The sequence below is a fragment of the Cajanus cajan genome, chromosome 4, assembly GCF_000230855.2.
Source record: "Cajanus cajan strain Asha chromosome 4, NIPB_CcT2T_4, whole genome shotgun sequence".
NCBI classification, from domain to species: domain Eukaryota; kingdom Viridiplantae; phylum Streptophyta; class Magnoliopsida; order Fabales; family Fabaceae; genus Cajanus; species Cajanus cajan.
The window spans coordinates 58803717-58828263 of record NC_138520.1 but is presented as its reverse complement, the minus strand read 5'-3'; the positions used below and the strand labels follow the sequence as shown (position 1 = coordinate 58828263).

The 24547-nt window shown below is 31.9% G+C and overlaps 1 protein-coding gene across 1 annotated transcript; it reads left to right on the top strand.

Moving 5' to 3' along the window:
* Window positions 1-21521: 21521 nt before the first annotated feature.
* Window positions 21522-22431, top strand: LOC145956884 (histone H3.3-like; the record flags this gene model as incomplete). Its single annotated transcript, XM_083072678.1, has 4 exons — window positions 21522-21636; window positions 21741-21816; window positions 21903-21993; window positions 22088-22431. Coding segments are annotated over 4 exons (420 nt in total), but the record flags the coding sequence as incomplete, so codon positions are not given.
* Between the last annotated feature and the right edge of the window lie 2116 nt (window positions 22432-24547).

Here is a 24547-nt window from a genome sequence, read left to right as displayed (position 1 = left end):
GAGTGGTAAGATTTAAAGACCGAGTATGTGTGCCTAGTGACCCTACACTTAAACGATTGATACTAGAGGAAGGTCATAAGAGCAAGCTTAGTTTTCATCCAGGAGCAACGAAGATGTATCAAGATCTCAGGAAGATATTCTGGTGGCCTAGGATGAAGAAAGATATAGCTGAATTTGTGAGTGCCTGTCTAGTATGTCAGAAGGCTAAGATAGAGCATCAAAAACCTTCAGGACTACTTCAGCCTTTGAGTATACCCGAGTGGAAGTGGGATAGCATCTCTATGGACTTCATAGTTGCTTTGCCTAAAACTAGGAAAGGGCATGATTCCATTTGGGTTATAGTTGATAGGTTGACCAAGAGTGCACATTTCCTACCTATTAACATTAGGTTTTCTCTGGAGAGATTGGCTAGACTGTATATTGATGAAATCGTGAGATTACATGGGATACCATCTAGCATAATTTCAGACAGAGACCCTAGATTCACCTCTAGATTTTGGGAGAGCCTACAACAAGCTTTGGGAACCCAACTGAGACTTAGTTCAGCTTACCACCCTCAAACTGATGGTCAGACTGAGAGGACTATTCAGTCTTTAGAGGATTTGCTTAGAGCTTGTGTTTTAGACCAAGGAGGAAGTTGGGATAGTCTTTTACCTTTGATAGAGTTTACCTATAATAATAGTTACCACTCTAGCATAGGTATGGCACCCTATGAAGCCTTGTATGGTAGGAGGTGTAGAACTCCTTTGTGTTGGAGTGAGCCTGGAGACAATGTCATCTTAGGACCTGAGATTGTGCAACAAACTACTGAAAAAGTTAAATTGATACAGGATAGGATGAGGACAGCTCAGAGTAGACAGAAAAGTTATGCTGACAGAAGAAGAAAGGATTTAGAATTTCAAGAAGGTGACCATGTATTCTTGAAAGTCACTCCGTGGACTGGGGTTGGCAGGGCATTAAAATCCAGAAAACTTACTCCTCGATTTATTGGTCCTTTTCAAATCCTTAAAAGAGTCGGTAATGTTGCCTACCAAATAGCTTTGCCTCCTAATCTGTCAAATCTTCATGATGTTTTTCATATTTCTCAACTTCGAAAATACATTCATGATCCTTCGCATGTGATTGAGTCGGATCATATTGAGGTTAAGGAGAACTTGACGATGGAAGCTACCCCGGTGAGAGTCGAGGATCGAATGGTAAAGCAACTTAGGGGTAAAGAAATTCCTTTGGTAAAAGTTATTTGGGGAGGAGCTATACCAGAAAGTGCTACTTGGGAACTAGAGGAGAAGATGAGAACTTCATATCCATTTTTGTTTAATTCAGGTAATTTCGAGGACGAAATTTCTAAAAGGAGGGGAGTAATGTAACATTCCAAAAAATTTTATTTTTATGTATTTTTATACGAATTTTACTATTCACGTATACGTATTGTACTATTTACATATACGTATTTTACTATTCATATATACGTATTTTACTATTCATATATACGTATTTTACTATGCAATTGCATAGTAAATGGCTGCTGAAGGGAGCTTACGAGGGAAGCAAGTTTCCATTTATAAATGAATTTGAATATTTTAATGAATAGTGCATAGTAACTTATAATATTATTTTAATGAATAGTAACCTATGCATAGTAACTTCAAAAATTCTATAAATAGGAGCTTAAGGTTTTTGAAAATTCATAATTTTAGAGAGAAGAAATTCTAGAGAAATAAAAAGAGAGAATAAGAGAGGAGGTTCTGCTCTAATTCCGGTCCCGATTTAAGAAAAAGAGGAGGAGGTTCTGCCCAAGTTCCTATTCATCCAGGTACGGGGGAAAAGGGGATTATTTATATGTAGAGTACAAGAGGGAATTGGGTAGAGGAATAATTTCTTAAAATCACGTTTAATTTATCTGAATGGAAGGCCGAGCCTCCTATTAATTTATAATTTGGAATTTATCTGAATGGAAGGCTGAGCCTCCTATTATTTTGTAATTTAAATGTTCTTGATAAAAGGCTAAAATTTACATCTTTGTTATATTTTTTATGATTTGGAAAATATAAATGGATTCCTAACTAGGAGGCACTGCCACCTTTACTGGAGTTAATTTATATTTTCTCTATTATTATCTATATATATATATGTATTCCTAGTTTTTCACTATATTGTAAGGATAGTACTTATAAGACTTAATCTGGTATGTATGAGTTTGAATTATCACATTGATTCCATGTTCTATGTATGATTGAGGTTGGATTGAGGGGAAAAGGTTTTGGTTAGGGTTTTCATGATTTCTTCATGATTTCCATGGATTAATGGTTAAAACTTAATTTTATTGCTTAAAATGATGTTTTTTGATATTGTTTATGTTTTTTTTAATGGTTCAAATTCGTGTAATTTGGATTGGATTCATGATTGGAAGGAATTTTCAAGGTTTTCATGGGTTGCTGGTTGCAGAATGCGCTGGGCGCGCTGAGTGCAAGTCTGGGCGCTGAGCGTGAATATTTTGATTTTGAGGTCTTAATGAAAGTTGTAGCCTTGGATTTTAGCTTTCCAATGGCGTTGGAATCACCCAAAAAGGAGGTCTAGAACTCCAGATATGGATGTTTTAGTGAAGAGGGGTCAAGCTGTCAGCTTTATCTATAGCTGTTGCGTTTTTTATCATTTTTCACAAAGTAGATGATGGAATTAGGACTTGATGTCTTCATGAGAGTTATAGGAAATTTTCTTATCTTTCATATGAAATAAGGATGAGCATGGTAGGAGTAGTATAACCCCTGATACGCTGTTTATAGTTTATACTAATTATTCTATTGATTATTATATTAGTTATTGTTATGTTATTTGATGGATGATATTGATGTGAATTTGAATTATGAGTTGAGATATTGTATGATTATGATTGTGATGTCTCACATTGATGACTAGGATGGCACGACCCCTGGGTAAGTGGTGCTATAGGGAAGGCGTGACCCTAGTATGATGTGGGATGAGTAGGACAGTTAACACCACCACTTATGTCGCTTATGGCAGCCCTGACATAGGGTTAATTGCAAGAGATTGTATTGATTGTAATGTGATTGTGTTTCCTCACACCAAAATGGCGAGGGACGGCACGGCCCCTGGGTAAGTGATGCTACAGGGAGGGCGTGACCCCTGGTCTGGTGTGGGTTGAGTGAGGCAATTAACCTGTATCACTTGTGTCAGATGTGGCGAGGCCTTGGCATAGTGTTAATTGTTGGATTGGCACGAATGTTGTATGTGAATATGATGAGTAATTGATATATATATATATACACTATATAATGAGTTATGATGAAATTATACTGTGATATGATTGAATGTATTTTGCATATAGATAATTTTTCTTTTCTCACCGTATAAATTGTTGATATTTTAGGTGGAGAGGATCCAACTACAAGTGGTATATAGAATGCCATCCGTTAATTTGGGAAATGCTCTGATAGTGTGACATCGGGGTAAGAGGATCTCTAGGATAGAATATTTGGTATTGTAATAAATGTTATTTTCTTTGAAAAATGTGTAAACTCTTGAATTTTATCTTTCAAGTTTTATTTTTCAGTCAGAACAGTTATGAAGTATTATGTGAACCCTTTTACCAACTTAAAAAGTTTTATTTTCCTTAATTTTTTTATTATATTTCGATATATGTGTTGGGGTAGTAAGGGTGTCACATTGAACGGCGCCGCGTCTCCATCGGCATCGACATCATCCACGACCCCATCGTCCTCTTCATAGAGGCAGCCTGCAAGCTCAACTCCTGCTCCGTAAAAAGCACCTCAGTGAGCAGCTTGAGAAAGGAGGAGAACGGCTGCCTGGTGTCGCGCGCTGACAGTGCAGCGACGGAGTCAGCGCACGCAGCTCACACTATAAAGTCTGGCCAGGGGGAGCGCCAGCTGAAGAGGAGAGAGGCGGCGACGTGGAGTGGCGGAGGCAGTGGAAGAGGGCGAGGGAGGGGGCGGAAGAGGGCGAGGGAGGGGGCGGAGAGGGCGATGACGAAGAGAGAAGGGGTGTGGGGTTGGGAGATGAGGAAGGGTATGTGAAGAGGTGGGGAAACGAGTGTGAAGGTATCTTTCTTAGTAGTGCAAGAATAGTTTTGTTAATATTGAAAAGAGAATAGTGCACGCTTTGATCAATTGTTGCCTATATGTATTTTTGGGAACGATTTTATGATTGTTGTCAAACAAAATGCCAACAGTTTACAAAGTTGTTGCCTATATGTGCTTTTGGGAATGATTTTATGATTGTTGTCAAACAAAATGCCAACAGTTTACAAAATTGTTGCTTATATGTACTTTTGGGAACGGTTTTATGATTGTTGTCAAACAAAATGCCAACAGTTTACAAAATTGTTGCTTATTCCATATTTCGAGAACATTTTTTTAGGGGTTGCCTAAAAACTCGTTGCCTAATATAAAAAATGTTGTAATGACAATTATTCATGTTGTTATTAAAATCCAATAAAAATTACTGATAAGTATCATTACTTTTTAATAAAATATATCACAATCACTTTTATTTGGATATGCATTAAGATAACTAAAGGACATATTAATAATTACCAAAAGTGTTTTTGTAGTGATTGTGAAATTTGTATAATTTACTTGATATCGTAAATTTTATGTTCATTGTTCACGATCACAAATAAAAGAATCATTTTATTTTGATATACACCCAAAAATCACTTGTTAGTGGTTTATAAATAAAAAGTATTAAATAAATTAACAATTATTATTATTATTATTATTATTATTATTATTACTATTATTATATATTAATAATGTATTTATATAGAGTTAATATCACTCGGTCAATTCATTCTAGAAAAGTAATGACACGATTTTAATTGAAATATTTTATTAATATATGATAACATTAACAAATATTTTTAAAACATTTATTGACTATTTAAAAAAATAAAACGTGTTAAGAAAACATTAAAATATTAAAATATTCAATGTATTATATGTTGTATTTTAAGAAATAACTTTATTTGTTAAATATTTGTTATTGATTTTAAAATATTGTTGGCTATTTCAAAAAAAATTAAGAAAAATGTTAAGTGGTTAACAATATTCAGTATATTAAATCTTGGTCAAAAATAAAAAAATTAAGAAAAAATGTTAAAAGTATTCAGTATATTAAATGTCATATTTTAAGAATTAATTAATTTTATTTAATTTTAAGAGGTATATATATCCTTAGAACAATTGGTGAACATTCAAAATATTCCCATATCAATATTCTCACAAGTACAGGAGGTGAAAACTGCAAAATGGCTTCCCGCACCAATCAAATTTTCCTTTTGGGACTATTATGCATCGCTTTGCTTTTGAAAATGTGTTTTATACATGTTTTCCATCAAATTGTTCTTATGGGATAGGTGGTAATCTAACATTCTTGAGTTAAAAAGAATGTTTTACTATAGTAAATATGTTACCTTAATTTTCCTAGTTAATGTAGTCAAAATCTTTGGTTCCCAAAAATATTTATAACCAACCAAACGAATTTAATCATTCCTACAAATCATGATTTCTAAGATTTATGATTCCCAAGAATCATGATTCTTAGGCATGAAAATATTTTCTTTTTACCAAACGCTCCCTTAAAGTGAAGTTTTATAGAGAAGTTAAAGAGATGTGCTTTAGAGCTAAATAAATTTGTCTTCTGATTCCACGAAGATCTTCCTTGTCTTCTCCTAAAACCGAGAATGGTGGAGGTGTTGGCAACGATGACCATGGTTATTGTGGTGGCTACAAAAGTGTCATTGTAAAATCTCATTTTTCATAAATAAAATAAAAAAAGTGTTTAATAAAATAATTATATTCCTAAATTAATTTTGTTATTCATACAATTAAAATGTTTTATTAAATAAAATAACACTACTAGAAAAATTAATATTTGTGACGAATTTTGTGACGGAAAAAATAGCATCGCAAATAGTGACGGATTTTGTGAGGGATTTTTAAGTTTTGTGACGGACAAGAATTTAATGACTTTTGTGACGGATTTTGTGACGGAATATATTCCGTCTCTAAAAATCCGTCACAAATTTTGTCACTGAATCAAAAAAAAAATATTTGTGACGGATTTTGTGACGGAAAAATTTCCGTCTCTAAAAATCCGTCACAAATTTCATCACTAAATTAAAAAAAATGTTTGTGACGGATTTTGTGACGGAATGAACTTCGTCTCTAAAAAATTCGTCACAAATTCCGTCACTAAAATGAAAAAATTTAGTGACGGATTTTTCCCTCTCAAAATTCCGTCACAAATAGGTAAAAATATTTTGTGAAAAAAATTGTGACAAATTGTTCCCTCTCAAAATATTAAATTTTATTTATGAAACTTTTATATTTAAGAATTATGCATAATTAAAGAAAATATGTTAATTTTTTTTTTAAAAATAATAAAATTAAGAATATTTTATTTCATTAAAGGACTGAAAAAATTATAAAATTCATTTAATTAAATAAAAAAATTGTCAATTTTAAACATAAGAGACTAAGACATTCATTAAAAATATTTTAAAAAAAACTTGTGAAAAAAAAAATATTAATTTAATTTTGGCTTAATTATATTTTTGATCCCTCAAGTATTGTAATTGTGCAATTTTGATCCCTAAGATTTTAATTGGATAATTTTAGTCCCTAAAGAATTGTAACTGTGCAATTTTAGTCCTTTAATTTTTAATTGAACAATTTTAGTCTCTCAAAAATCATAATTGTGCAATTTGAATCTGTCTCATTAAAAATTTAATAATTTTAAATTTTTAATATATATATATAATAATTTAAAATTATACCATTATTTGCTTATTTAAGTTAACATATACTATAATTTTTATTAATGTAACAAATGATATATATTTATTGTTACTAAATAAATAAAATTTATATATTATTAATAATTTAATATTGCTAATAAATTAATATCAATAATATTTTTAGTATATTTATAGATAAATTGATAATTTGATAAATATAACTTAGTATATATTAATATACTTTTACAAAAATATAAATATAGTAGATAAGATATGTATATTTATATTTTTGTAAAACTATATTAATATATAATAAGTTATATTTATCAAATTATTAGTTTATGTATAAATATACTAATAATATTATTGATATTAATTTATGAATAATATTATAAAAATATAATATATATGAATATGAATAAAAAAACTAAGAAAACATAATATCTTGAAACCCTTCATTGAGTCATATCAGAATATTTATTATAATTTTAATTATGATTTTTATAATCTTTTGATTTAATACTGGATTTCTTTCGATTATAATATTTTAATGTATTTTATTTGAAGTATCAGTTAAAATATTTTATTATCTTTTCATTTTAATTTATTGTAAAATAATTAGAATATTTAATTTAGTATCATAAAAAAAATAATCATTTTAAGATTTAATTTATTTAATTTCATTATTTATTATAATACTTTTATTTATTGTATTGATAATTTTTTTAATTAAAATATATTTTAAAATTTTAGTTAATTCATTATCATTCACTTATTTTATTAAAAAGTGATCAAATATAATTTATTTTCAATTAATTTAATAAAATAAAAACTTTAAAATATATATTTAAAATCTGTAACAATTTCTTAAATACTAATATTTAATTAATTTTAATATAGACTAAATTTAATATTAGAAAATTTATTGTGATTTTAGTTATAATTTTTATTATGTTTTGATTTAATATTGGATTTCTTTTGATTATAAAACATAGTAAATAAATGAGTGATGAGTATCCTCGATTTGTTTTGATTTGTTTCTAGATTTGTTTTGATTTCAATTTCAATGTTTACTTAAATGAGTGATGAGTATCCTCGATTTCCATATTTCTTTTAGAATTAGGCTATAAATATAACAAAAAATTTAGAATTAGATTGATTTTCTGGATTTTATCTTCTGAATTTATTTATCTTGATTTTGTTTTCAATTTTTATATAATCGGGTGATAAATATGAATAAAAAATTATATATAGTTAGCTTTAATTTTTTTAAATTTATGTGTTGTTATATATATATATATATATATATATATATATATATATCATAATTTTTCTATAATTTATGATATATTATATATATATACATACTAAATCAATTATTCATCTTTCGATATAAGATTGATTTCTTTTGGTTATGATATTTTAATATATTTTATTTAAAATATCAATTAACATATTTTATTATTATTATTATTTAATTTATTGTAAAATAATTAAAATATTTAATTTAACATCATTTAAAAAATAACCATTATAAAATTTATTTTTTTTTAGTTTAATTATTTATTATAATACTTTTTAGTTACCGTATTAACCAAAAAATTATTTTTAATTAAAATATATTTTTGAATTTTAGTTAATTCATTATCATTCACTCACTTTATTAAAAAGTGATAAAATTTAATTAATTTAATAAAATAAAAACTTTAAAATAAATATCTAAAATCTTTAACAATTTCTTAAATACAAATATTTAATTAATTAATTTTAATATATACTAAATTTAATATTAGAAAATTTATAAATATTTTAGTTATAATTTTTATTATCTTTTGAATTAATATTGGATTTCTTTTGATTATGAAAGATAGTAAATAAAATTTAAAATCTGAATGAGTTTGTTTGATAAAAATATTTAATTAATTTTAATATAATAAATTTAATATCAAAATATTTACCTAGATTTGAGTTATGATTTTTATAATGTTTTGATTTAATATTGAATTTTATTTATTATAAAACATAATAAATAAAATCTAAAATCTGTTAAACGAATCCACACTCCCTCTTGCCCTAGCAGACCTCTTTCTCTTCTCTGTTAAACCAATCCACACTCCCTCGCCGGCCACCACAACTCCTTCTCCGTTTAACCATTATAACAGTTCCTCACCCGACCACCACACCTCTTATACTAATAATACTAATAATAAAGAAGATTGTTTCATTTGGTGTCCACATATTTCTTTACTTATTTTATTCTTAATTGGTATTTCAGTGTGTGTATTACACATGCTAAATATTTACGATATATAACAAATTTATAATAAATTATATATACCAATCAATATTAGATTTGAATATGTAAAACATAATAAATAAAACCTAAAATCTATAGCAATTTCTTTGATACAAATATGTAATTAATTTTAATATATAATAAATTTAATATCAGAATATTTATTATAAATTTAGTTATGATTTATATAATCTTTTGATTTAATATTAAATTTCTTTTGATTATAATATTTTAATGTATTTTATTTGAAATATCAGTTAATATATTTTATTATATTTTTATTTTAATTTATTATAAAATAATTAGAACATTTAATTTAACATTATGAAAAAAATAACTATTATAATCTCCTCTAATTAAAAAATATAATCTTTTGATTTAATATTAAATTTCTTTTGATTATAATATTTTAATGTATTTTATTTGAAATATCAGTTAATATATTTTATTATATTTTTATTTTAATTTATTATAAAATAATTAGAACATTTAATTTAACATTATGAAAAAAATAACTATTATAATCTCCTCTAATTAAAAAATATTTTTCCACTTAAATGTTTTTTCTCTAAAAGATAAAACAAAAAGAAATTAGTATGTGACTCTACAAGTACTTCCCTCTCAAAAGATAAAAAAAATCTTTTCATTTCCCTCTTAAAAGAATCAAAAAAAGAAATCCCTAAACCCTCTTTATCAATCTTTTCATTTCCCTCTTAAAAGAATCAGAAAAAGACCCTCTTTATCAGTACATGGCTCCTTAATGTTTCCTAAATCCTGTGATGATTCCTGTGCCTCCAAAGTGAACCCTAAATCCCGTTTGCATCATTTTGATTCCTTTTGACGCTTAAGATTCCAGTGAGGGTGAGGGAGGACGAACGAGAATGCCCGTTACGTGACTGAAACGTGTCTCGACACCGACTGGATGGGCCGCGAGTCTACGGAGGAACGGTTGGGGACTAAAATTGCACAATTGTAATCTAAAATTACCCAATTAAAATCTTAGGGATCAAAATTGCACAATTGCAATACTTGAAAGATCAAAAATACAATTAAGCATATAATTTTTTAGCTAAAAAAGTTAAAAATGAATGTGTAATTAGAAAAGTTTAAAATATTTATTTTTTAATTTAATAATTTAATTATAATATAATAAATTTTAAAAAAACTTATAAATTAAAGTAAAGAAATCAGAAGTGTCAATTTATTTTTCTAAGTTATTGATTTGTTATTTTTTAGTTTAGTTGTTTATTGAAAAATGTCTTTCTAATGTCATAATTTTATAATTTTAAAGTGTAAATTTTTAGTTAAAAAATTAAAAGTTTCTTATTTTATGTTAATAAAATAATATCTTTTAATTTCTTTATTTTTATGTTTAAAAACAAACTATAAATTAATGTAATTTAAATTTAAAAGTGACAAGGATAATTTACAAGTTTTTAATAATTTTTTTTAACTTTAATTGCTTCTAAATGAAGGAAAAAAAGTAAGAAAACAAGATAACTTGAAACCCTTCATTGAGTCATATCAGAATATTTATTATAATTTTAATTATGATTTTTATAATCTTTTGATTTAATACTGGATTTCTTTTGATTATAATATTTTAATGTATTTTATTTAAAGTATCAGTTAAAATATTTTATTATCTTTTCATTTTAATTTATTGTAAAATAATTAGAATATTTAATTTAGTATCATAAAAAAAATAATCATTTTAAGATTTAATTTATTTAATTTCATTATTTATTATAATACTTTTAGTCATTGTATTGATAATTTTTTTTTAATTAAAATATATTTCAAAATTTTAGTTAATTCATTATCATTCACTTATTTTATTAAAAAGTGATCAAATATAATTTATTTTCAATTAATTTAATAAAATAAAAACTTTAAAATATATATTTAAAATCTGTAACAATTTCTTAAATACTAATATTTAATTAATTTTAATATAGACTAAATTTAATATTAGAAAATTTATTATGATTTTAGTTATAATTTTTATTATGTTTTGATTTAATATTGGATTTATTTTGATTATAAAACATAGTAAATAAAATCTAAAATCTGTATAAATATCTTTGATAAAAATATTTAATTAATTTTTAGTTTCCCTCTAAAACCCTAGGTGAAATTGGAGAAGATCAGCAGCGGTGTGCCTGTAGCTCATCCCTGACAGTGGATATTATCCGTAGATAAATTCTGTAGGTAAAACATATTTTTATTATCTTTTCATTTTTATTTATTATAAAATAATTAGAATATTTAATTTAACATCATTAAAAAAATAATCATTATAAAATTTATTTTTTAGTTTAATTATTTATTATAATACTTTTTAGTTACCATATTTATCAAAAAATTATTTTAATTAAATATAGTTTAGAATTTTAGTTAATTCATTATCATTCACTCACTTTATTAAAAAGTGATAAAATATAATTTATTTTTAATTAATTTAAATATAAAAACTTTAAAATATATATCTAAAATCTGTAATAATTTGTTAAATACAAATATTTAATTAATTAATTTTAATATATAGTAAATTTAATATTAGAAAATTTATAAATATTTTAGTTATAATTTTTATTATCTTTTGATTTAATATTGGATTTCTTTTGATTATGAAAGATAGTAAATAAAATCTAAAATCTGTATGAGTTTATTTAAATCAGTGATTAAGTTTGATTTCTTTCACTAGATGTGTGACACCCTCTACCCCGCATATCATAAATCAATAAATTTAAATAATATAACTTTAATAATCAAACATGTTTACAGAGTATCACATTTTTAACAAACATAATCAGCGGAAATTACAAAGAAATAAATCTCAAAGTTTTCAAAGTAATTAAAATAACATTAACAACCTAATCTAATCTTATCTATACCCCGATGTCACATGTCCTATCAGAGCATAGCCCATAAAGAAGCCTAAGCTTCACCACCAACATCCTCAGCCTCATGCTGATAATCACCTGTATAACGGTTAAAGAAAAACAACACAAAGAAAAAGGGAGTGAGAAAACATCTCACTCGGCTCACAGTGTAGAAATATATACCAGATAGTCAAGCACAAACAAAATATGTATAACATAGATTAATAACAATATCACATCTTACTCATTCAAGGCATATTCATTTGTCATATAACATCAAAAGACACATGTATGGACACGGACTACATTTTATCATGCATGTGGCGCCAGTCACTTATCACGTAGTATATTGCCGCTAGCAATACACAAAGAGTAGTCTAGGAGTACATGCCGGGACACAACCTCTGCGCACTCTCACTAGAAGGACATACTACCAGAGTCTCGTCGGGATAGCTAAGCCGCGCAAGATACATCCCATGCACACAATGGGCGAGACTGGGACTTCCAAACCGAGCCATCCCCAAGGACTGATCCCCACAGCTTTTACACTAGGGGGCCTTCTCTGGCGGCGTATTCCATATCGTACCCTTATCACTTTATGCAAATGATGCATGTCAAACAAGACTCTATGCATTCTCATATCACTTTATCACTTTCCATGGTCATTTCTCTTTATCACATTTCATATCTCATTGTCACATTATCACATTATCTATCTCATGGTCAATCATATCTCATGGTCATTTCACATCATATTTCATCATCACATCATATCATTAGAAACATCACATTCACATTATCATATCATATTCATAACTTTCACAATCATAATCTCAACAGAATTTCTATTCATACACACATATTAACCAAGCAATTAGAACATACAAACAATATAACATACAACAAACACAGGATTGGGGGCCAATCCCACTACCCAGCATACAATCCCACACCCAGAGCGAGATTTCTCACTCCCCCCCTTACCTGGATGACAAGCGCTGAAACTAAAGAAGAGCTTCCTCCTCTAGGCTCCTTCTACTAGGATAGAATCACCTCCTATGGATTCCTCTAGGTCTTCAAAGAGAAGAAGAGGAGAAGAAGAGAGTATAAGAGAAGAGAGAATGAGAATTGAGGGATGGTTTGCAATGGAGAAGTGAAGGGCTATTTATAGCCTTCAAGACACATTAAAAAATGGAAAATAATGAAAAAAATCTTAGACAAAACTAAGTGGAATGAATTAGTGAGATGAATTATTAAAGTTGGTGGGATGAATTAATGGAGTTGGTGCCATGTTCTTTTCCTCATCGACTTTAGCTACTGATTTGGACCTTATAGACAGCCGAATCTGAAAATATTTCCTTCATGAAATTTGTAGGATTTTCTCTTATCTTTCCATAGCCACCAAGTTTGTATCATTTGAACAACCACCGACCAAGTTATACCCCACAAACCGAGGCTTGCCAATCAGTCCAGCGAGAACCAATTGTATCAATCAAATTCCAATTTTGACCTCCTAAACGACCGAATTTGCAAATGGCTATTTCTGTAAAAGTTGTGCTTTTTTCTCTTAGATTTCCATTGACACCAATTTTGCATCATTTGGACCATCACAGCCCAAGTTATGCCCTAAACACCGAGGTTTGCCAGTCAGCCCAGCGAAAACGATTTTATTGAAAAGAAAGTTTACAACTATCTAATTAAGCCCAACAATATACATATATTTCTAAAGCCTACAATTAAGCATAAATGAAATGTGAATTAGCTACAATTGAAGTAAAATATAATCACAAAATTATGACCAAATACCATATAATAATAATAAAAACTGGGATGTTACAATTCTCCCCTCCTTTAAGAAATTTCGTCCTCGAAATTTACCTGAAAACAGGAATGGATGAGCTTCCCGCATTTTGCTTTCTAGTTCCCATGTAGCGTCTTCTTCAAAGTTTCCTCCCCAAACAACTTTGACTAAAGGAATTTCCTTACCTCTTAGTTGCCTTACCCTCTTGTCCTCAATTCTCAAAGGTATGGTTTCATAAGTGAGGTTATCCTTTAACTGAATGTTGTCGGGTTCCACAATATGAGATGGGTCATGAATGTATTTTCTAAGTTGAGAAACATGGAAGACATCATGAAGATTTGATAGGGATGGAGGTAACGCAATTTGGTAGGCTACATCACCAACTCTTTTAAGGATCTGGTAGGGACCAATGAATCTTGGAGTAAGTTTGCGAGATTTAAGTGCTCTACCAATTCCAGTCCAAGGAGTTACTTTAAGGAATACATGATCTCCCTCTTTAAACTCAAGGTCTTTCCTTCTTTTATCATAGTAGCTCTTTTGTCTACTTTGGGACGCTCTCATTTTATCCTGGATCATCTTAACCTTTTCGGTGGTTTGTTGAACTATCTCAGGTCCCAAAATGGCACTCTCTCCAGGTTCTACCCAACACAAAGGTGTTCTACATCTCCTACCATACAAAGCCTCATAGGGTGCCATCCCAATACTGGAATGGTAGCTATTATTGTAGGTAAACTCTATCAAAGGTAGGAAACTATCCCAAGTACCTCCATGTTCTAAGATACAAGCTCTCAACAAGTCTTCTAAGGATTGTATGGTCCTCTCAGTCTGGCCATCTGTTTGGGGGTGATATGCTGAACTCAACCTAAGCTTAGTGCCTAACGCCTTATGCAAGCTCTCCCAAAATCTAGAGGTGAACCTAGGATCTCTATCAGAAACTATACTAGTAGGAACCCCATGCAACCTTACAATCTCACCTATGTACAACTTGGTTAATCTCTCCAAAGGGTATCTAATGTTAATGGGAATAAAATGGGCAGACTTAGTTAATCTATCCACAATGACCCATATAGCATCCAAGTTCTTCCTTGTCCTAGGTAATCCTACTACAAAATCCATCGAGATGCTATCCCATTTCCACACAGGCACATCTAAAGGTTGTAGCAGACCTGAAGGTTTCTGGTGTTCTACTTTAGCTTTCTGACATACTAAGCAAGCATACACAAATTCCTCTACCTCCCTCTTCATCTTAGGCCACCAGAACATTTTCCTAAGGTCTTGGTACATCTTAGTGGCTCCTGGATGGATACTAAGGCTGCTCCTATGACCTTCTTCTAGGATTGCTTTCTTAAGCTCAGGCACACTAGGAATGCATAACCTGTCCTTAAATCTTAACACCCCATCTACTCCAACTTTAAACTCACTTTCCACACCTTGATTCAACTTCTCTACTTGACTCAATAAGAAAGGATCTGCTTTCTGACCTTTTCTAATCTCATCTATCAAGTTATTAGTCACTCTCAAGGCTCCCAACTTAATACTCCTAGAGGTCAGTTCACACACTAAGCTCATATCTCTAAACTCTTCAATCATGTGCAACTCCTTAATCATCAAAGAAGAGATTCTCAAGGATTTTCTACTCAGAGCATCAGCTACAACATTAGCCTTGCCAGGGTGGTAATTTAATTGAAAATCATAATCCTTAAGGAACTCTAACCATCTCCTCTGCCTCATATTTAGTTCTTTTTGGTCAAATAAGTACTTAAGGCTCTTATGATCACTAAAAACTTCAAATCTAGACCCAAACAAGTAATGCCTCCACAACTTAAGAACAAATACTACTGCAGCTAATTCAAGGTCATGGGTAGGGTAGTTTTGTTCATGGATTTTCAATTGCCTAGAAGCATAGGCTATTACCTTTCCCTTCTGCATAAGTACCCCTCCTAAACCCATCTTAGAGGCATCACAATACACTACAAAGGTTTCATTAGGGTCAGGTAATGCTAAAATAGGGGCACTAGTTAACCTCCTCTTAAGTTCCTGAAAGTTCTCTTCACACTTAGAGTCCCACACAAAAGGTTGATTCTTCCTAGTCAATTTGGTCAAAGGTAATGCTAATTTAGAAAAACCCTCTATAAACCTCCTATAATACCCAGCTAACCCCAGAAAACTCCTGATCTCAAAAACTGACTTAGGTGTTTTCCACTCAAGTACAGCTTCTACCTTAGAAGGGTCTACAGCTATCCCTCCTTCAGAAATCACATGTCCCAAAAAGCTTACACTATTGAGCCAGAATTCACACTTAGACAATTTAGCATATAACTGCTTCTCCTTAAGGGTTTGAAGGACAATCCTAAGGTGTTCAGCATGTTCTTCCTTAGTCTTAGAATATACAAGGATGTCATCTATGAAGACTACTACAAATCTATCCAAATAGGGGTGAAAGATCCTATTCATATAATCCATGAATACTCCAGGTGCATTAGTTACACCGAAAGGCATAACTAAATACTCATAGTGCCCATAGCGGGTTCTAAAAGCAGTCTTTGGGATATCCTCGGATTTCACTCGGATTTGGTGATAACCTGATCTCAAATCTATCTTACTAAACACACAAGCCCCAACTAGCTGGTCCATAAGGTCATCTATTCTAGGCAATGGATACTTATTCTTGATGGTTACTTTATTTAGTTGCCTATAGTCTACGCACAACCTCATGCTCCCATCTTTCTTCTTGACCAACAAAACAGGCGCTCCCCAAGGTGAGACACTAGGTCTAATGAATTGTTTCTCTTGAAGTTCTTCTATCTGTTTCTTGAGTTCAGCTAACTCCTTAGGGGACATTCTATAAGGTGCTATGGATATGGGTGCAGTACCAGGTACTAAGTCTATGGAAAACTCAATCTCCCTCTCAGGTGGTAAGCTAGATATGTCCTTAGGGAAAACTTCAGGAAACTCTCTTACTATGGGAATCTTACTAGGCTCATGGTCTTTCTCAAGAGTTAAACAGGCGAGAATCATGTAAACCTTTTCATTTTCCTTTAAACAAGTTTTTATTTTGTTAGCACTTAAAAACTCTGCGCCCTTATTCTCACCAAAAGATATGGATTTTTCAAAACAATTTAGTAGGACATGATTGGAAGATAACCAGTCCATTCCAAGAATGATATCGAGTTGACTAAGAGGCAAACAGATAAGGTCAACCAGAAACTGTCTTTCAGAAATAGCAATTGGGCATTTGAGGCAAATACTAGAAGTAGATATAGGACCTTCTGTGGGAGTTTCTACCACTAGATCATAGCTCAAATAAGACACTGGCAATTTCAATTTTTGGACACAGGCAAAAGAAATGAAAGAATGAGTTGCACCAGAGTCAAACAGTACAACCAAAGGATTCTCAGCTATGAAACAAATACCTTGTATTAAATTATCGGACTGAGTAGCTTCAGCACTACTAAGAGCAAATACTCTTCCAGTAGTTGTTGGACGTTTAGGTTGAGAATTAGCTCCTGTTCCCATCATACGTTGCTTTGGCGATTGTGGACACTGAGTACTAATATGACCTTTGCCATTGCAATTGAAACATGTTATTTCTTTGTCGGGACAGTTATAGTGTTCATGCCCACGCAGCCCACATTTCTTGCATCGATTAGTAGGGGTAGAAACAGAGCCTCCTACACTAGCAGCACCACTTACGAAAGAATTTCTAGCAACGGATCTACTCTTAGCATGATTTCCTTGAATTTTGGTAGGAACAGAGTAAGGCTTACTCTTACCCATGGCACTAGAACCTGCAGCACGTATAGGACCTCCAGCCCCTTTGTAGAAACTAGCACGTGCACGATTATCACGATCATAGATTCTACTCTTGTTGACAAGCGTTGGATAGTGATAGATCTCTTGATAATTAATTGCTGTTTTTATCTTCGGACGAAGGCCATTCACGAACTTAATACACTTAGCCCTTTCACCACCCTCACCATGGTAATGAGTACAATAGCGAACCAAGGCATCAAATTTTGCAGCATACTCTGCCACTGTATCATTTCCTTGTTTCAGCTCGAGAAATTCAACTTCTTTCTGGCTTCTTACATCATCCGGGAAATACTTTTCGAGGAAGACTCTCTTGAAGTTGTCCCAATTCAATTGCACTCCTCCATCAATCATCCTTTGAAGAGCTCCTTCCCACCAAAAATGGGCATCAGCAGTCAACATGAAGGTAGCCAGCCTCACCTTCTGAGCGAAAGGACACTCCATGGCATTAAAAATCTTTTCGATTTCCATTAGCCAATTCATCGCAACATCTGGGTCATATCCTCCTTGGAAAGTAGGTGGATTATTTTGTTGAAATCGCTCTAACCAGTTAGGAGTGATTTCAGCCCTATTATTGTTACTCACGGCTTGTGCTAACGCTTGAAGAGCATCAGCAATTGCACGATCATTTCTACCAGCCATAATCTAAGAAAATAGTACACATGACAACAAACATAATCAACCATCATGCTAGTATAAATTTCTCAACTATCACACAAGCACAGTAGACTCATAACTCACGGTCGATTTGATCGACCTGCTCTGATACCACTAAATGTGACACCCTCTACCCCGCATATCATAAATCAATAAATTTAAATAATATAACTTTAATAATCAAACATGTTTACAGAGTATCACATTTTTAACAAACATAATCAGCGGAAATTACAAAGAAATAAATCTCAAAGTTTTCAAAGTAATTAAAATAACATTAACAACCTAATCTAATCTTATCTATACCCCGATGTCACATGTCCTATCAGAGCATAGCCCATAAAGAAGCCTAAGCTTCACCACCAACATCCTCAGCCTCATGCTGATAATCACCTGTATAACGGTTAAAGAAAAACAACACAAAGAAAAAGGGAGTGAGAAAACATCTCACTCGGCTCACAGTGTAGAAATATATACCAGATAGTCAAGCACAAACAAAATATGTATAACATAGATTAATAACAATATCACATCTTACTCATTCAAGGCATATTCATTTGTCATATAACATCAAAAGACACATGTATGGACACGGACTACATTTTATCATGCATGTGGCGCCAGTCACTTATCACGTAGTATATTGCCGCTAGCAATACACAAAGAGTAGTCTAGGAGTACATGCCGGGACACAACCTCTGCGCACTCTCACTAGAAGGACATACTACCAGAGTCTCGTCGGGATAGCTAAGCCGCGCAAGATACATCCCATGCACACAATGGGCGAGACTGGGACTTCCAAACCGAGCCATCCCCAAGGACTGATCCCCACAGCTTTTACACTAGGGGGCCTTCTCTGGCGGCGTATTCCATATCGTACCCTTATCACTTTATGCAAATGATGCATGTCAAACAAGACTCTATGCATTCTCATATCACTTTATCACTTTCCATGGTCATTTCTCTTTATCACATTTCATATCTCATTGTCACATTATCACATTATCTATCTCATGGTCAATCATATCTCATGGTCATTTCACATCATATTTCATCATCACATCATATCATTAGAAACATCACATTCACATTATCATATCATATTCATAACTTTCACAATCATAATCTCAACAGAATTTCTATTCATACACACATATTAACCAAGCAATTAGAACATACAAACAATATAACATACAACAAACACAGGATTGGGGGCCAATCCCACTACCCAGCATACAATCCCACACCCAGAGCGAGATTTCTCACTCCCCCCCTTACCTGGATGACAAGCGCTGAAACTAAAGAAGAGCTTCCTCCTCTAGGCTCCTTCTACTAGGATAGAATCACCTCCTATGGATTCCTCTAGGTCTTCAAAGAGAAGAAGAGGAGAAGAAGAGAGTATAAGAGAAGAGAGAATGAGAATTGAGGGATGGTTTGCAATGGAGAAGTGAAGGGCTATTTATAGCCTTCAAGACACATTAAAAAATGGAAAATAATGAAAAAAATCTTAGACAAAACTAAGTGGAATGAATTAGTGAGATGAATTATTAAAGTTGGTGGGATGAATTAATGGAGTTGGTGCCATGTTCTTTTCCTCATCGACTTTAGCTACTGATTTGGACCTTATAGACAGCCGAATCTGAAAATATTTCCTTCATGAAAGTTGTAGGATTTTCTCTTATCTTTCCATAGCCACCAAGTTTGTATCATTTGAACAACCACCGACCAAGTTATACCCCACAAACCGAGGCTTGCCAATCAGTCCAGCGAGAACCAATTGTATCAATCAAATTCCAATTTTGACCTCCTAAACGACCGAATTTGCAAATGGCTATTTCTGTAAAAGTTGTGCTTTTTTCTCTTAGATTTCCATTGACACCAATTTTGCATCATTTGGACCATCACAGCCCAAGTTATGCCCTAAACACCGAGGTTTGCCAGTCAGCCCAGCGAAAACGATTTTATTGAAAAGAAAGTTTACAACTATCTAATTAAGCCCAACAATATACATATATTTCTAAAGCCTACAATTAAGCATAAATGAAATGTGAATTAGCTACAATTGAAGTAAAATATAATCACAAAATTATGACCAAATACCATATAATAATAATAAAAACTGGGATGTTACAAGATGATTACCCTCTATAGTGTTTTTTGTTTTGACAAGATTACCCTCTATAGATTAGAATAGAATAGTATGTTAATTACTATATGAAGTGATTTCTTGTAGATTTATTTGACATATTAGTTAACATATTTCCCTTAAAATTACAAAATCATTTCAACAAAACTATATTACAAAATCATTTCAACAAATTTATAACAATATAAAACTACTCCACAAACCCGTGTTTTATAGCATTTACTTTAGATGAGGCTTTCTCCTTGTTGGTTTTAGTTGGAGAGTTGAGTGATTTCCAAATTTTTTTGCATCCATTGTGTTTGTATGAGAGTTTTGATGGATGTTACGGCCAATGCGAGAGGTTATCTAATAGAGGTTATGGTTATGATTTTTCATGATTGGAAGTGCAAGGTTTTTCTGAACTTCAGCCATGTTGTTGTAATTGTAGTAATTGTGTATGAAAAAGCTTATTAGTGCAGTTGTGACTATTAGGGTGGAAAGAAAATTGATTTCAAGATAGTTTGATTGGCTAGGAACTAAAATTTGTAGTCCTTTTTCTTATATACTGATTGATGAGCCGTAATTTAGTGCTTCAATTCATATCATCAAGGCATTGATTACTTCTCACATTTAGGGTTAATTTCGTAGTTTTATCATGTTTGCTAATTGTCATTTGAATTATGGGCCTAATTACAAAACTAATCAAATTTCTGTTTCTGGACAGTTTGACCTTCGCTCGGTTTTTTGGCCATATCTGGAGCTAAAGGACTCTGAATTGAGCAATCTTGGTGGCGTTGGAAATCTAAGAGAAAAAGCTACAAATGTCTCACTAATGTGCATCTCCTAATTCGAAGCCTAAGATGGTCAAAATGGAGCCCGAAAATGACCCACGGAATCTGGAAACGTTTTGGGCCTTGTTTTACAATGTTCAAATCAGTTTGGGCCCAATTTGACCCAAGCCTTCTAGAAAGGCAAAAGAAACACAAAAGAAACACAAATGATCCACGCTGGCAATCCTCTCATGGACGAAGCAACCAATTAGAAAGAAGCACACGGATTAGCATAATTTATCAAATCCAAATTACCTTTGAATTTGAAGTCTTCAAAGTCCACGGTCTCGGACCCTGTTCCCTTCTTTTCATTATTCTTCCTTCTCACTTTCCAAAATTTAATCTTCCAAATTTCTAATCTTTCAATTTTCCTCTCTCTTCATCCATGGCTCGTACCAAGCAAACAGCTCGCAAGTCCACCGGTGGAAAGGCTCCAAGGAAGCAACTCGCCACCAAGGTATTAGGGTTTTCAATTTTTCAATTACCACTTTTTCTCAATTCCCAATTATTCAATTCACAATTTTTTCTTCAACCCTAATTGAATAAATGTGATATGTGTAGGCTGCGAGAAAATTGCGCCAACAACCGGTGGAGTCAAGAAGCCCCATCATTATCGCCCCGGAACCGTTGCTCTTCGGTAATTAGCTATTTTCTTCAATGGTTTTTGTTCTTGTTTTTCAACACTTTTTGCTAAAAATTGAATTTTTAATATCGTGATTTCAGTGAGATCCGAAAGTACCAAAAGAGCACGGAGCTTCTGATCCGCAAGCTCCCCTTCCAACGTCTCGTTCGTGAAATTGCACAAGACTTCAAGGTATGTTCAAATCTGTGAAGAACCCTAATTTTTCATTTTTCTTTTGTTGTTTGGTTTTGTGACTAAGCTTTGTTTGTTTGAATTGTATTTGCAGACTGATTTGAGGTTCCAGAGTCACGCGGTTCTTGCTCTTCAGGAGGCTGCAGAGGCTTATTTGGTGGGTTTGTTTGAGGACACCAACTTGTGTGTCATCCACGCCAAGAGGGTCACCATCATGCCCAAGGACATTTAACTTGCACGCCGCATCCGTGGAGAATGTGCTTAGGCTTATAGGATAGTTGTTACCTTTCCGTTTTGCAATACTTTTATTGTTTTTAGGTTTTTAGTTAAATTTCAGTTTGCTATGCGATGTATAGATAGATATATGGAGACAGCATTTTACCTATTGTAGTTCCTAGACACCAACATTTGGATAATTGGATTCTGCTCATTTTATAAGTTTTGTGTGGATTTAGCTTGGTCATTTTCAACTGTTTGCATTTTGGTTATTTGGTTATCATATATACTGGGGACTTAAGTTTTCATTGAATCTGGCACGACTGGTAATCGATTACAAGAAATGGGTAATCGATTACCAGAGAACCTTTTAATAAGTAAATTTCGAATATATGATTTTCCATTGTCTGGTAATCGATTACATGTATAGGTAATCGATTACCAGACTCTTAAAAACAAATGGTTCCCTCAAATTTAGTGATCAACAGTTAGTGAGGGATTCATCCCAGTTAGTGACGGATAAAATCCGTCGCAAATTGTGACGGATTTAATCCCTCACAAATTGCGAGGGATTTAATCCCTCACAAATTGCGACGGATTTTTATTAATTTCTAAACATTTATTTTTAGAAATTAGTGACGGAAATTATACTATTTGTGATGCCTTAATTCCGTCACTAATTGTGATGGAAAAAATAATCCGTCACTAAATATTTTGTGACGCCAAATTTTGTGACGGAATATTTTCCGTCACAAATTCCGTCACTAATTGATTTGTGACGGATTTTAACAAAATTAGTGACGGATTTGCTCCCTCTCTAATTTTAATTTTTCTAGTAGTGTAAATTAAAGGGTAGTAACGGAGAAATGAGGTTTTAGTTGGACTCTGAAGTCCAATCTGAAGGCTTATTTAAACACAAACAAAAATAAAGGGTGGTTCATTGTTATGCATTTGTTCTAAATCCTAAGAGCATCAACAAAGGAAAACATAGAAGGAGTGCTACAAAGATTGTCACTCAATATAAAGAGGAGTGAGAATGTCTCATTTATGGACACATATGAAGAAATGGGTAGTGAGGGGACCCTTAAGCCTCTTAGGTTGTATTGGTTGGATTTCGTTTAACACTTGTAATATAAATTTTTTGGCCGAACTGATCACGTGTGAAATTTAATTGTTTGAGGGTTAAGGTCAGATGGATGATTTGGGAGTTTGGTGTGATTTTTTTAAACTCTAAAAATTATTGCAATATGATGTTTAATTTTGAAATGATTATATTAGTATCGTATAATTTCATGATGCAAAATAGAGAAAAAGAGGGTGAGAATTATGTGGGAATTAGTTGAGTTTGATGCAATTACGTGACTCTAGACTGACAAGCATGACCATGGTTAAGGGAACATACCAGTGTAGGAAGCACCACGACTGTGTTTAAGTAAGTATGCTTTTTCATGGCCAAACTTGAGGGAACCACATTTTGTCTTAATGAAGCATGCCCATGCATGCTTGATTTTAGTGAAGCACACCTATACTTAATTTGTGCATGCTCATGCATCCTTTTAAAATGTGAATTAACTTTTGATGTCCTCATAAGAAATGTAGCCTTGGATGTTAGCTTTCCAATGACACTAAAATCATCGAAAAGAAGGTATAGAACTTAAGTTATGATAAAATTAGTGACTAAAGGTCAAGCTATCATAATTGGGCCTAAATACTACAATTTTGTAATTTTTAAAAATAGTAGATGGTAAAATAAACACTTGAGGTCAACATAGAAGGTTTAGATGATTATCTTAACTTTCTAATAAAATTAAGATCAACTTGATAGCATAGGTACAATTGTAAATATCAAGTTTAGACTACAAGATGTCATAAAAGCTTAAGATTAGAAGAGATAATTTTTTAGTTATACTGATGAATTATTTTATTCTTTTATTTCCTATATGTGATACGCGGTGGTTGTACATGATATGACATATAATGTTGATATTTGAATTGAGAATGTTGTGTGTAATATTTGACACATGTTGGTGAATGACAATATGTGAGATGATAATCATTGATGAAGATGAGAGTATGAGTAATGGTAATATGCAATGTTATGATGTGAGATGATGTTATGATGATGATGTATAGTGATAATGTGATGTATGAAATGATGATGATGGTGATGATATGATGAGATGTGTAAGACTATAGGCTACAAACGGCAATGATGAAATCCAAATAGAGCTTTATATGTTGTAGAGAAGTCCAGACTTTTCAGTTTAGTGAAAAAATCTCCAAGTGCTCATTGTATTTGTTGGAATGTGGCATTGTTACGTATGGAGTCCATGCATTC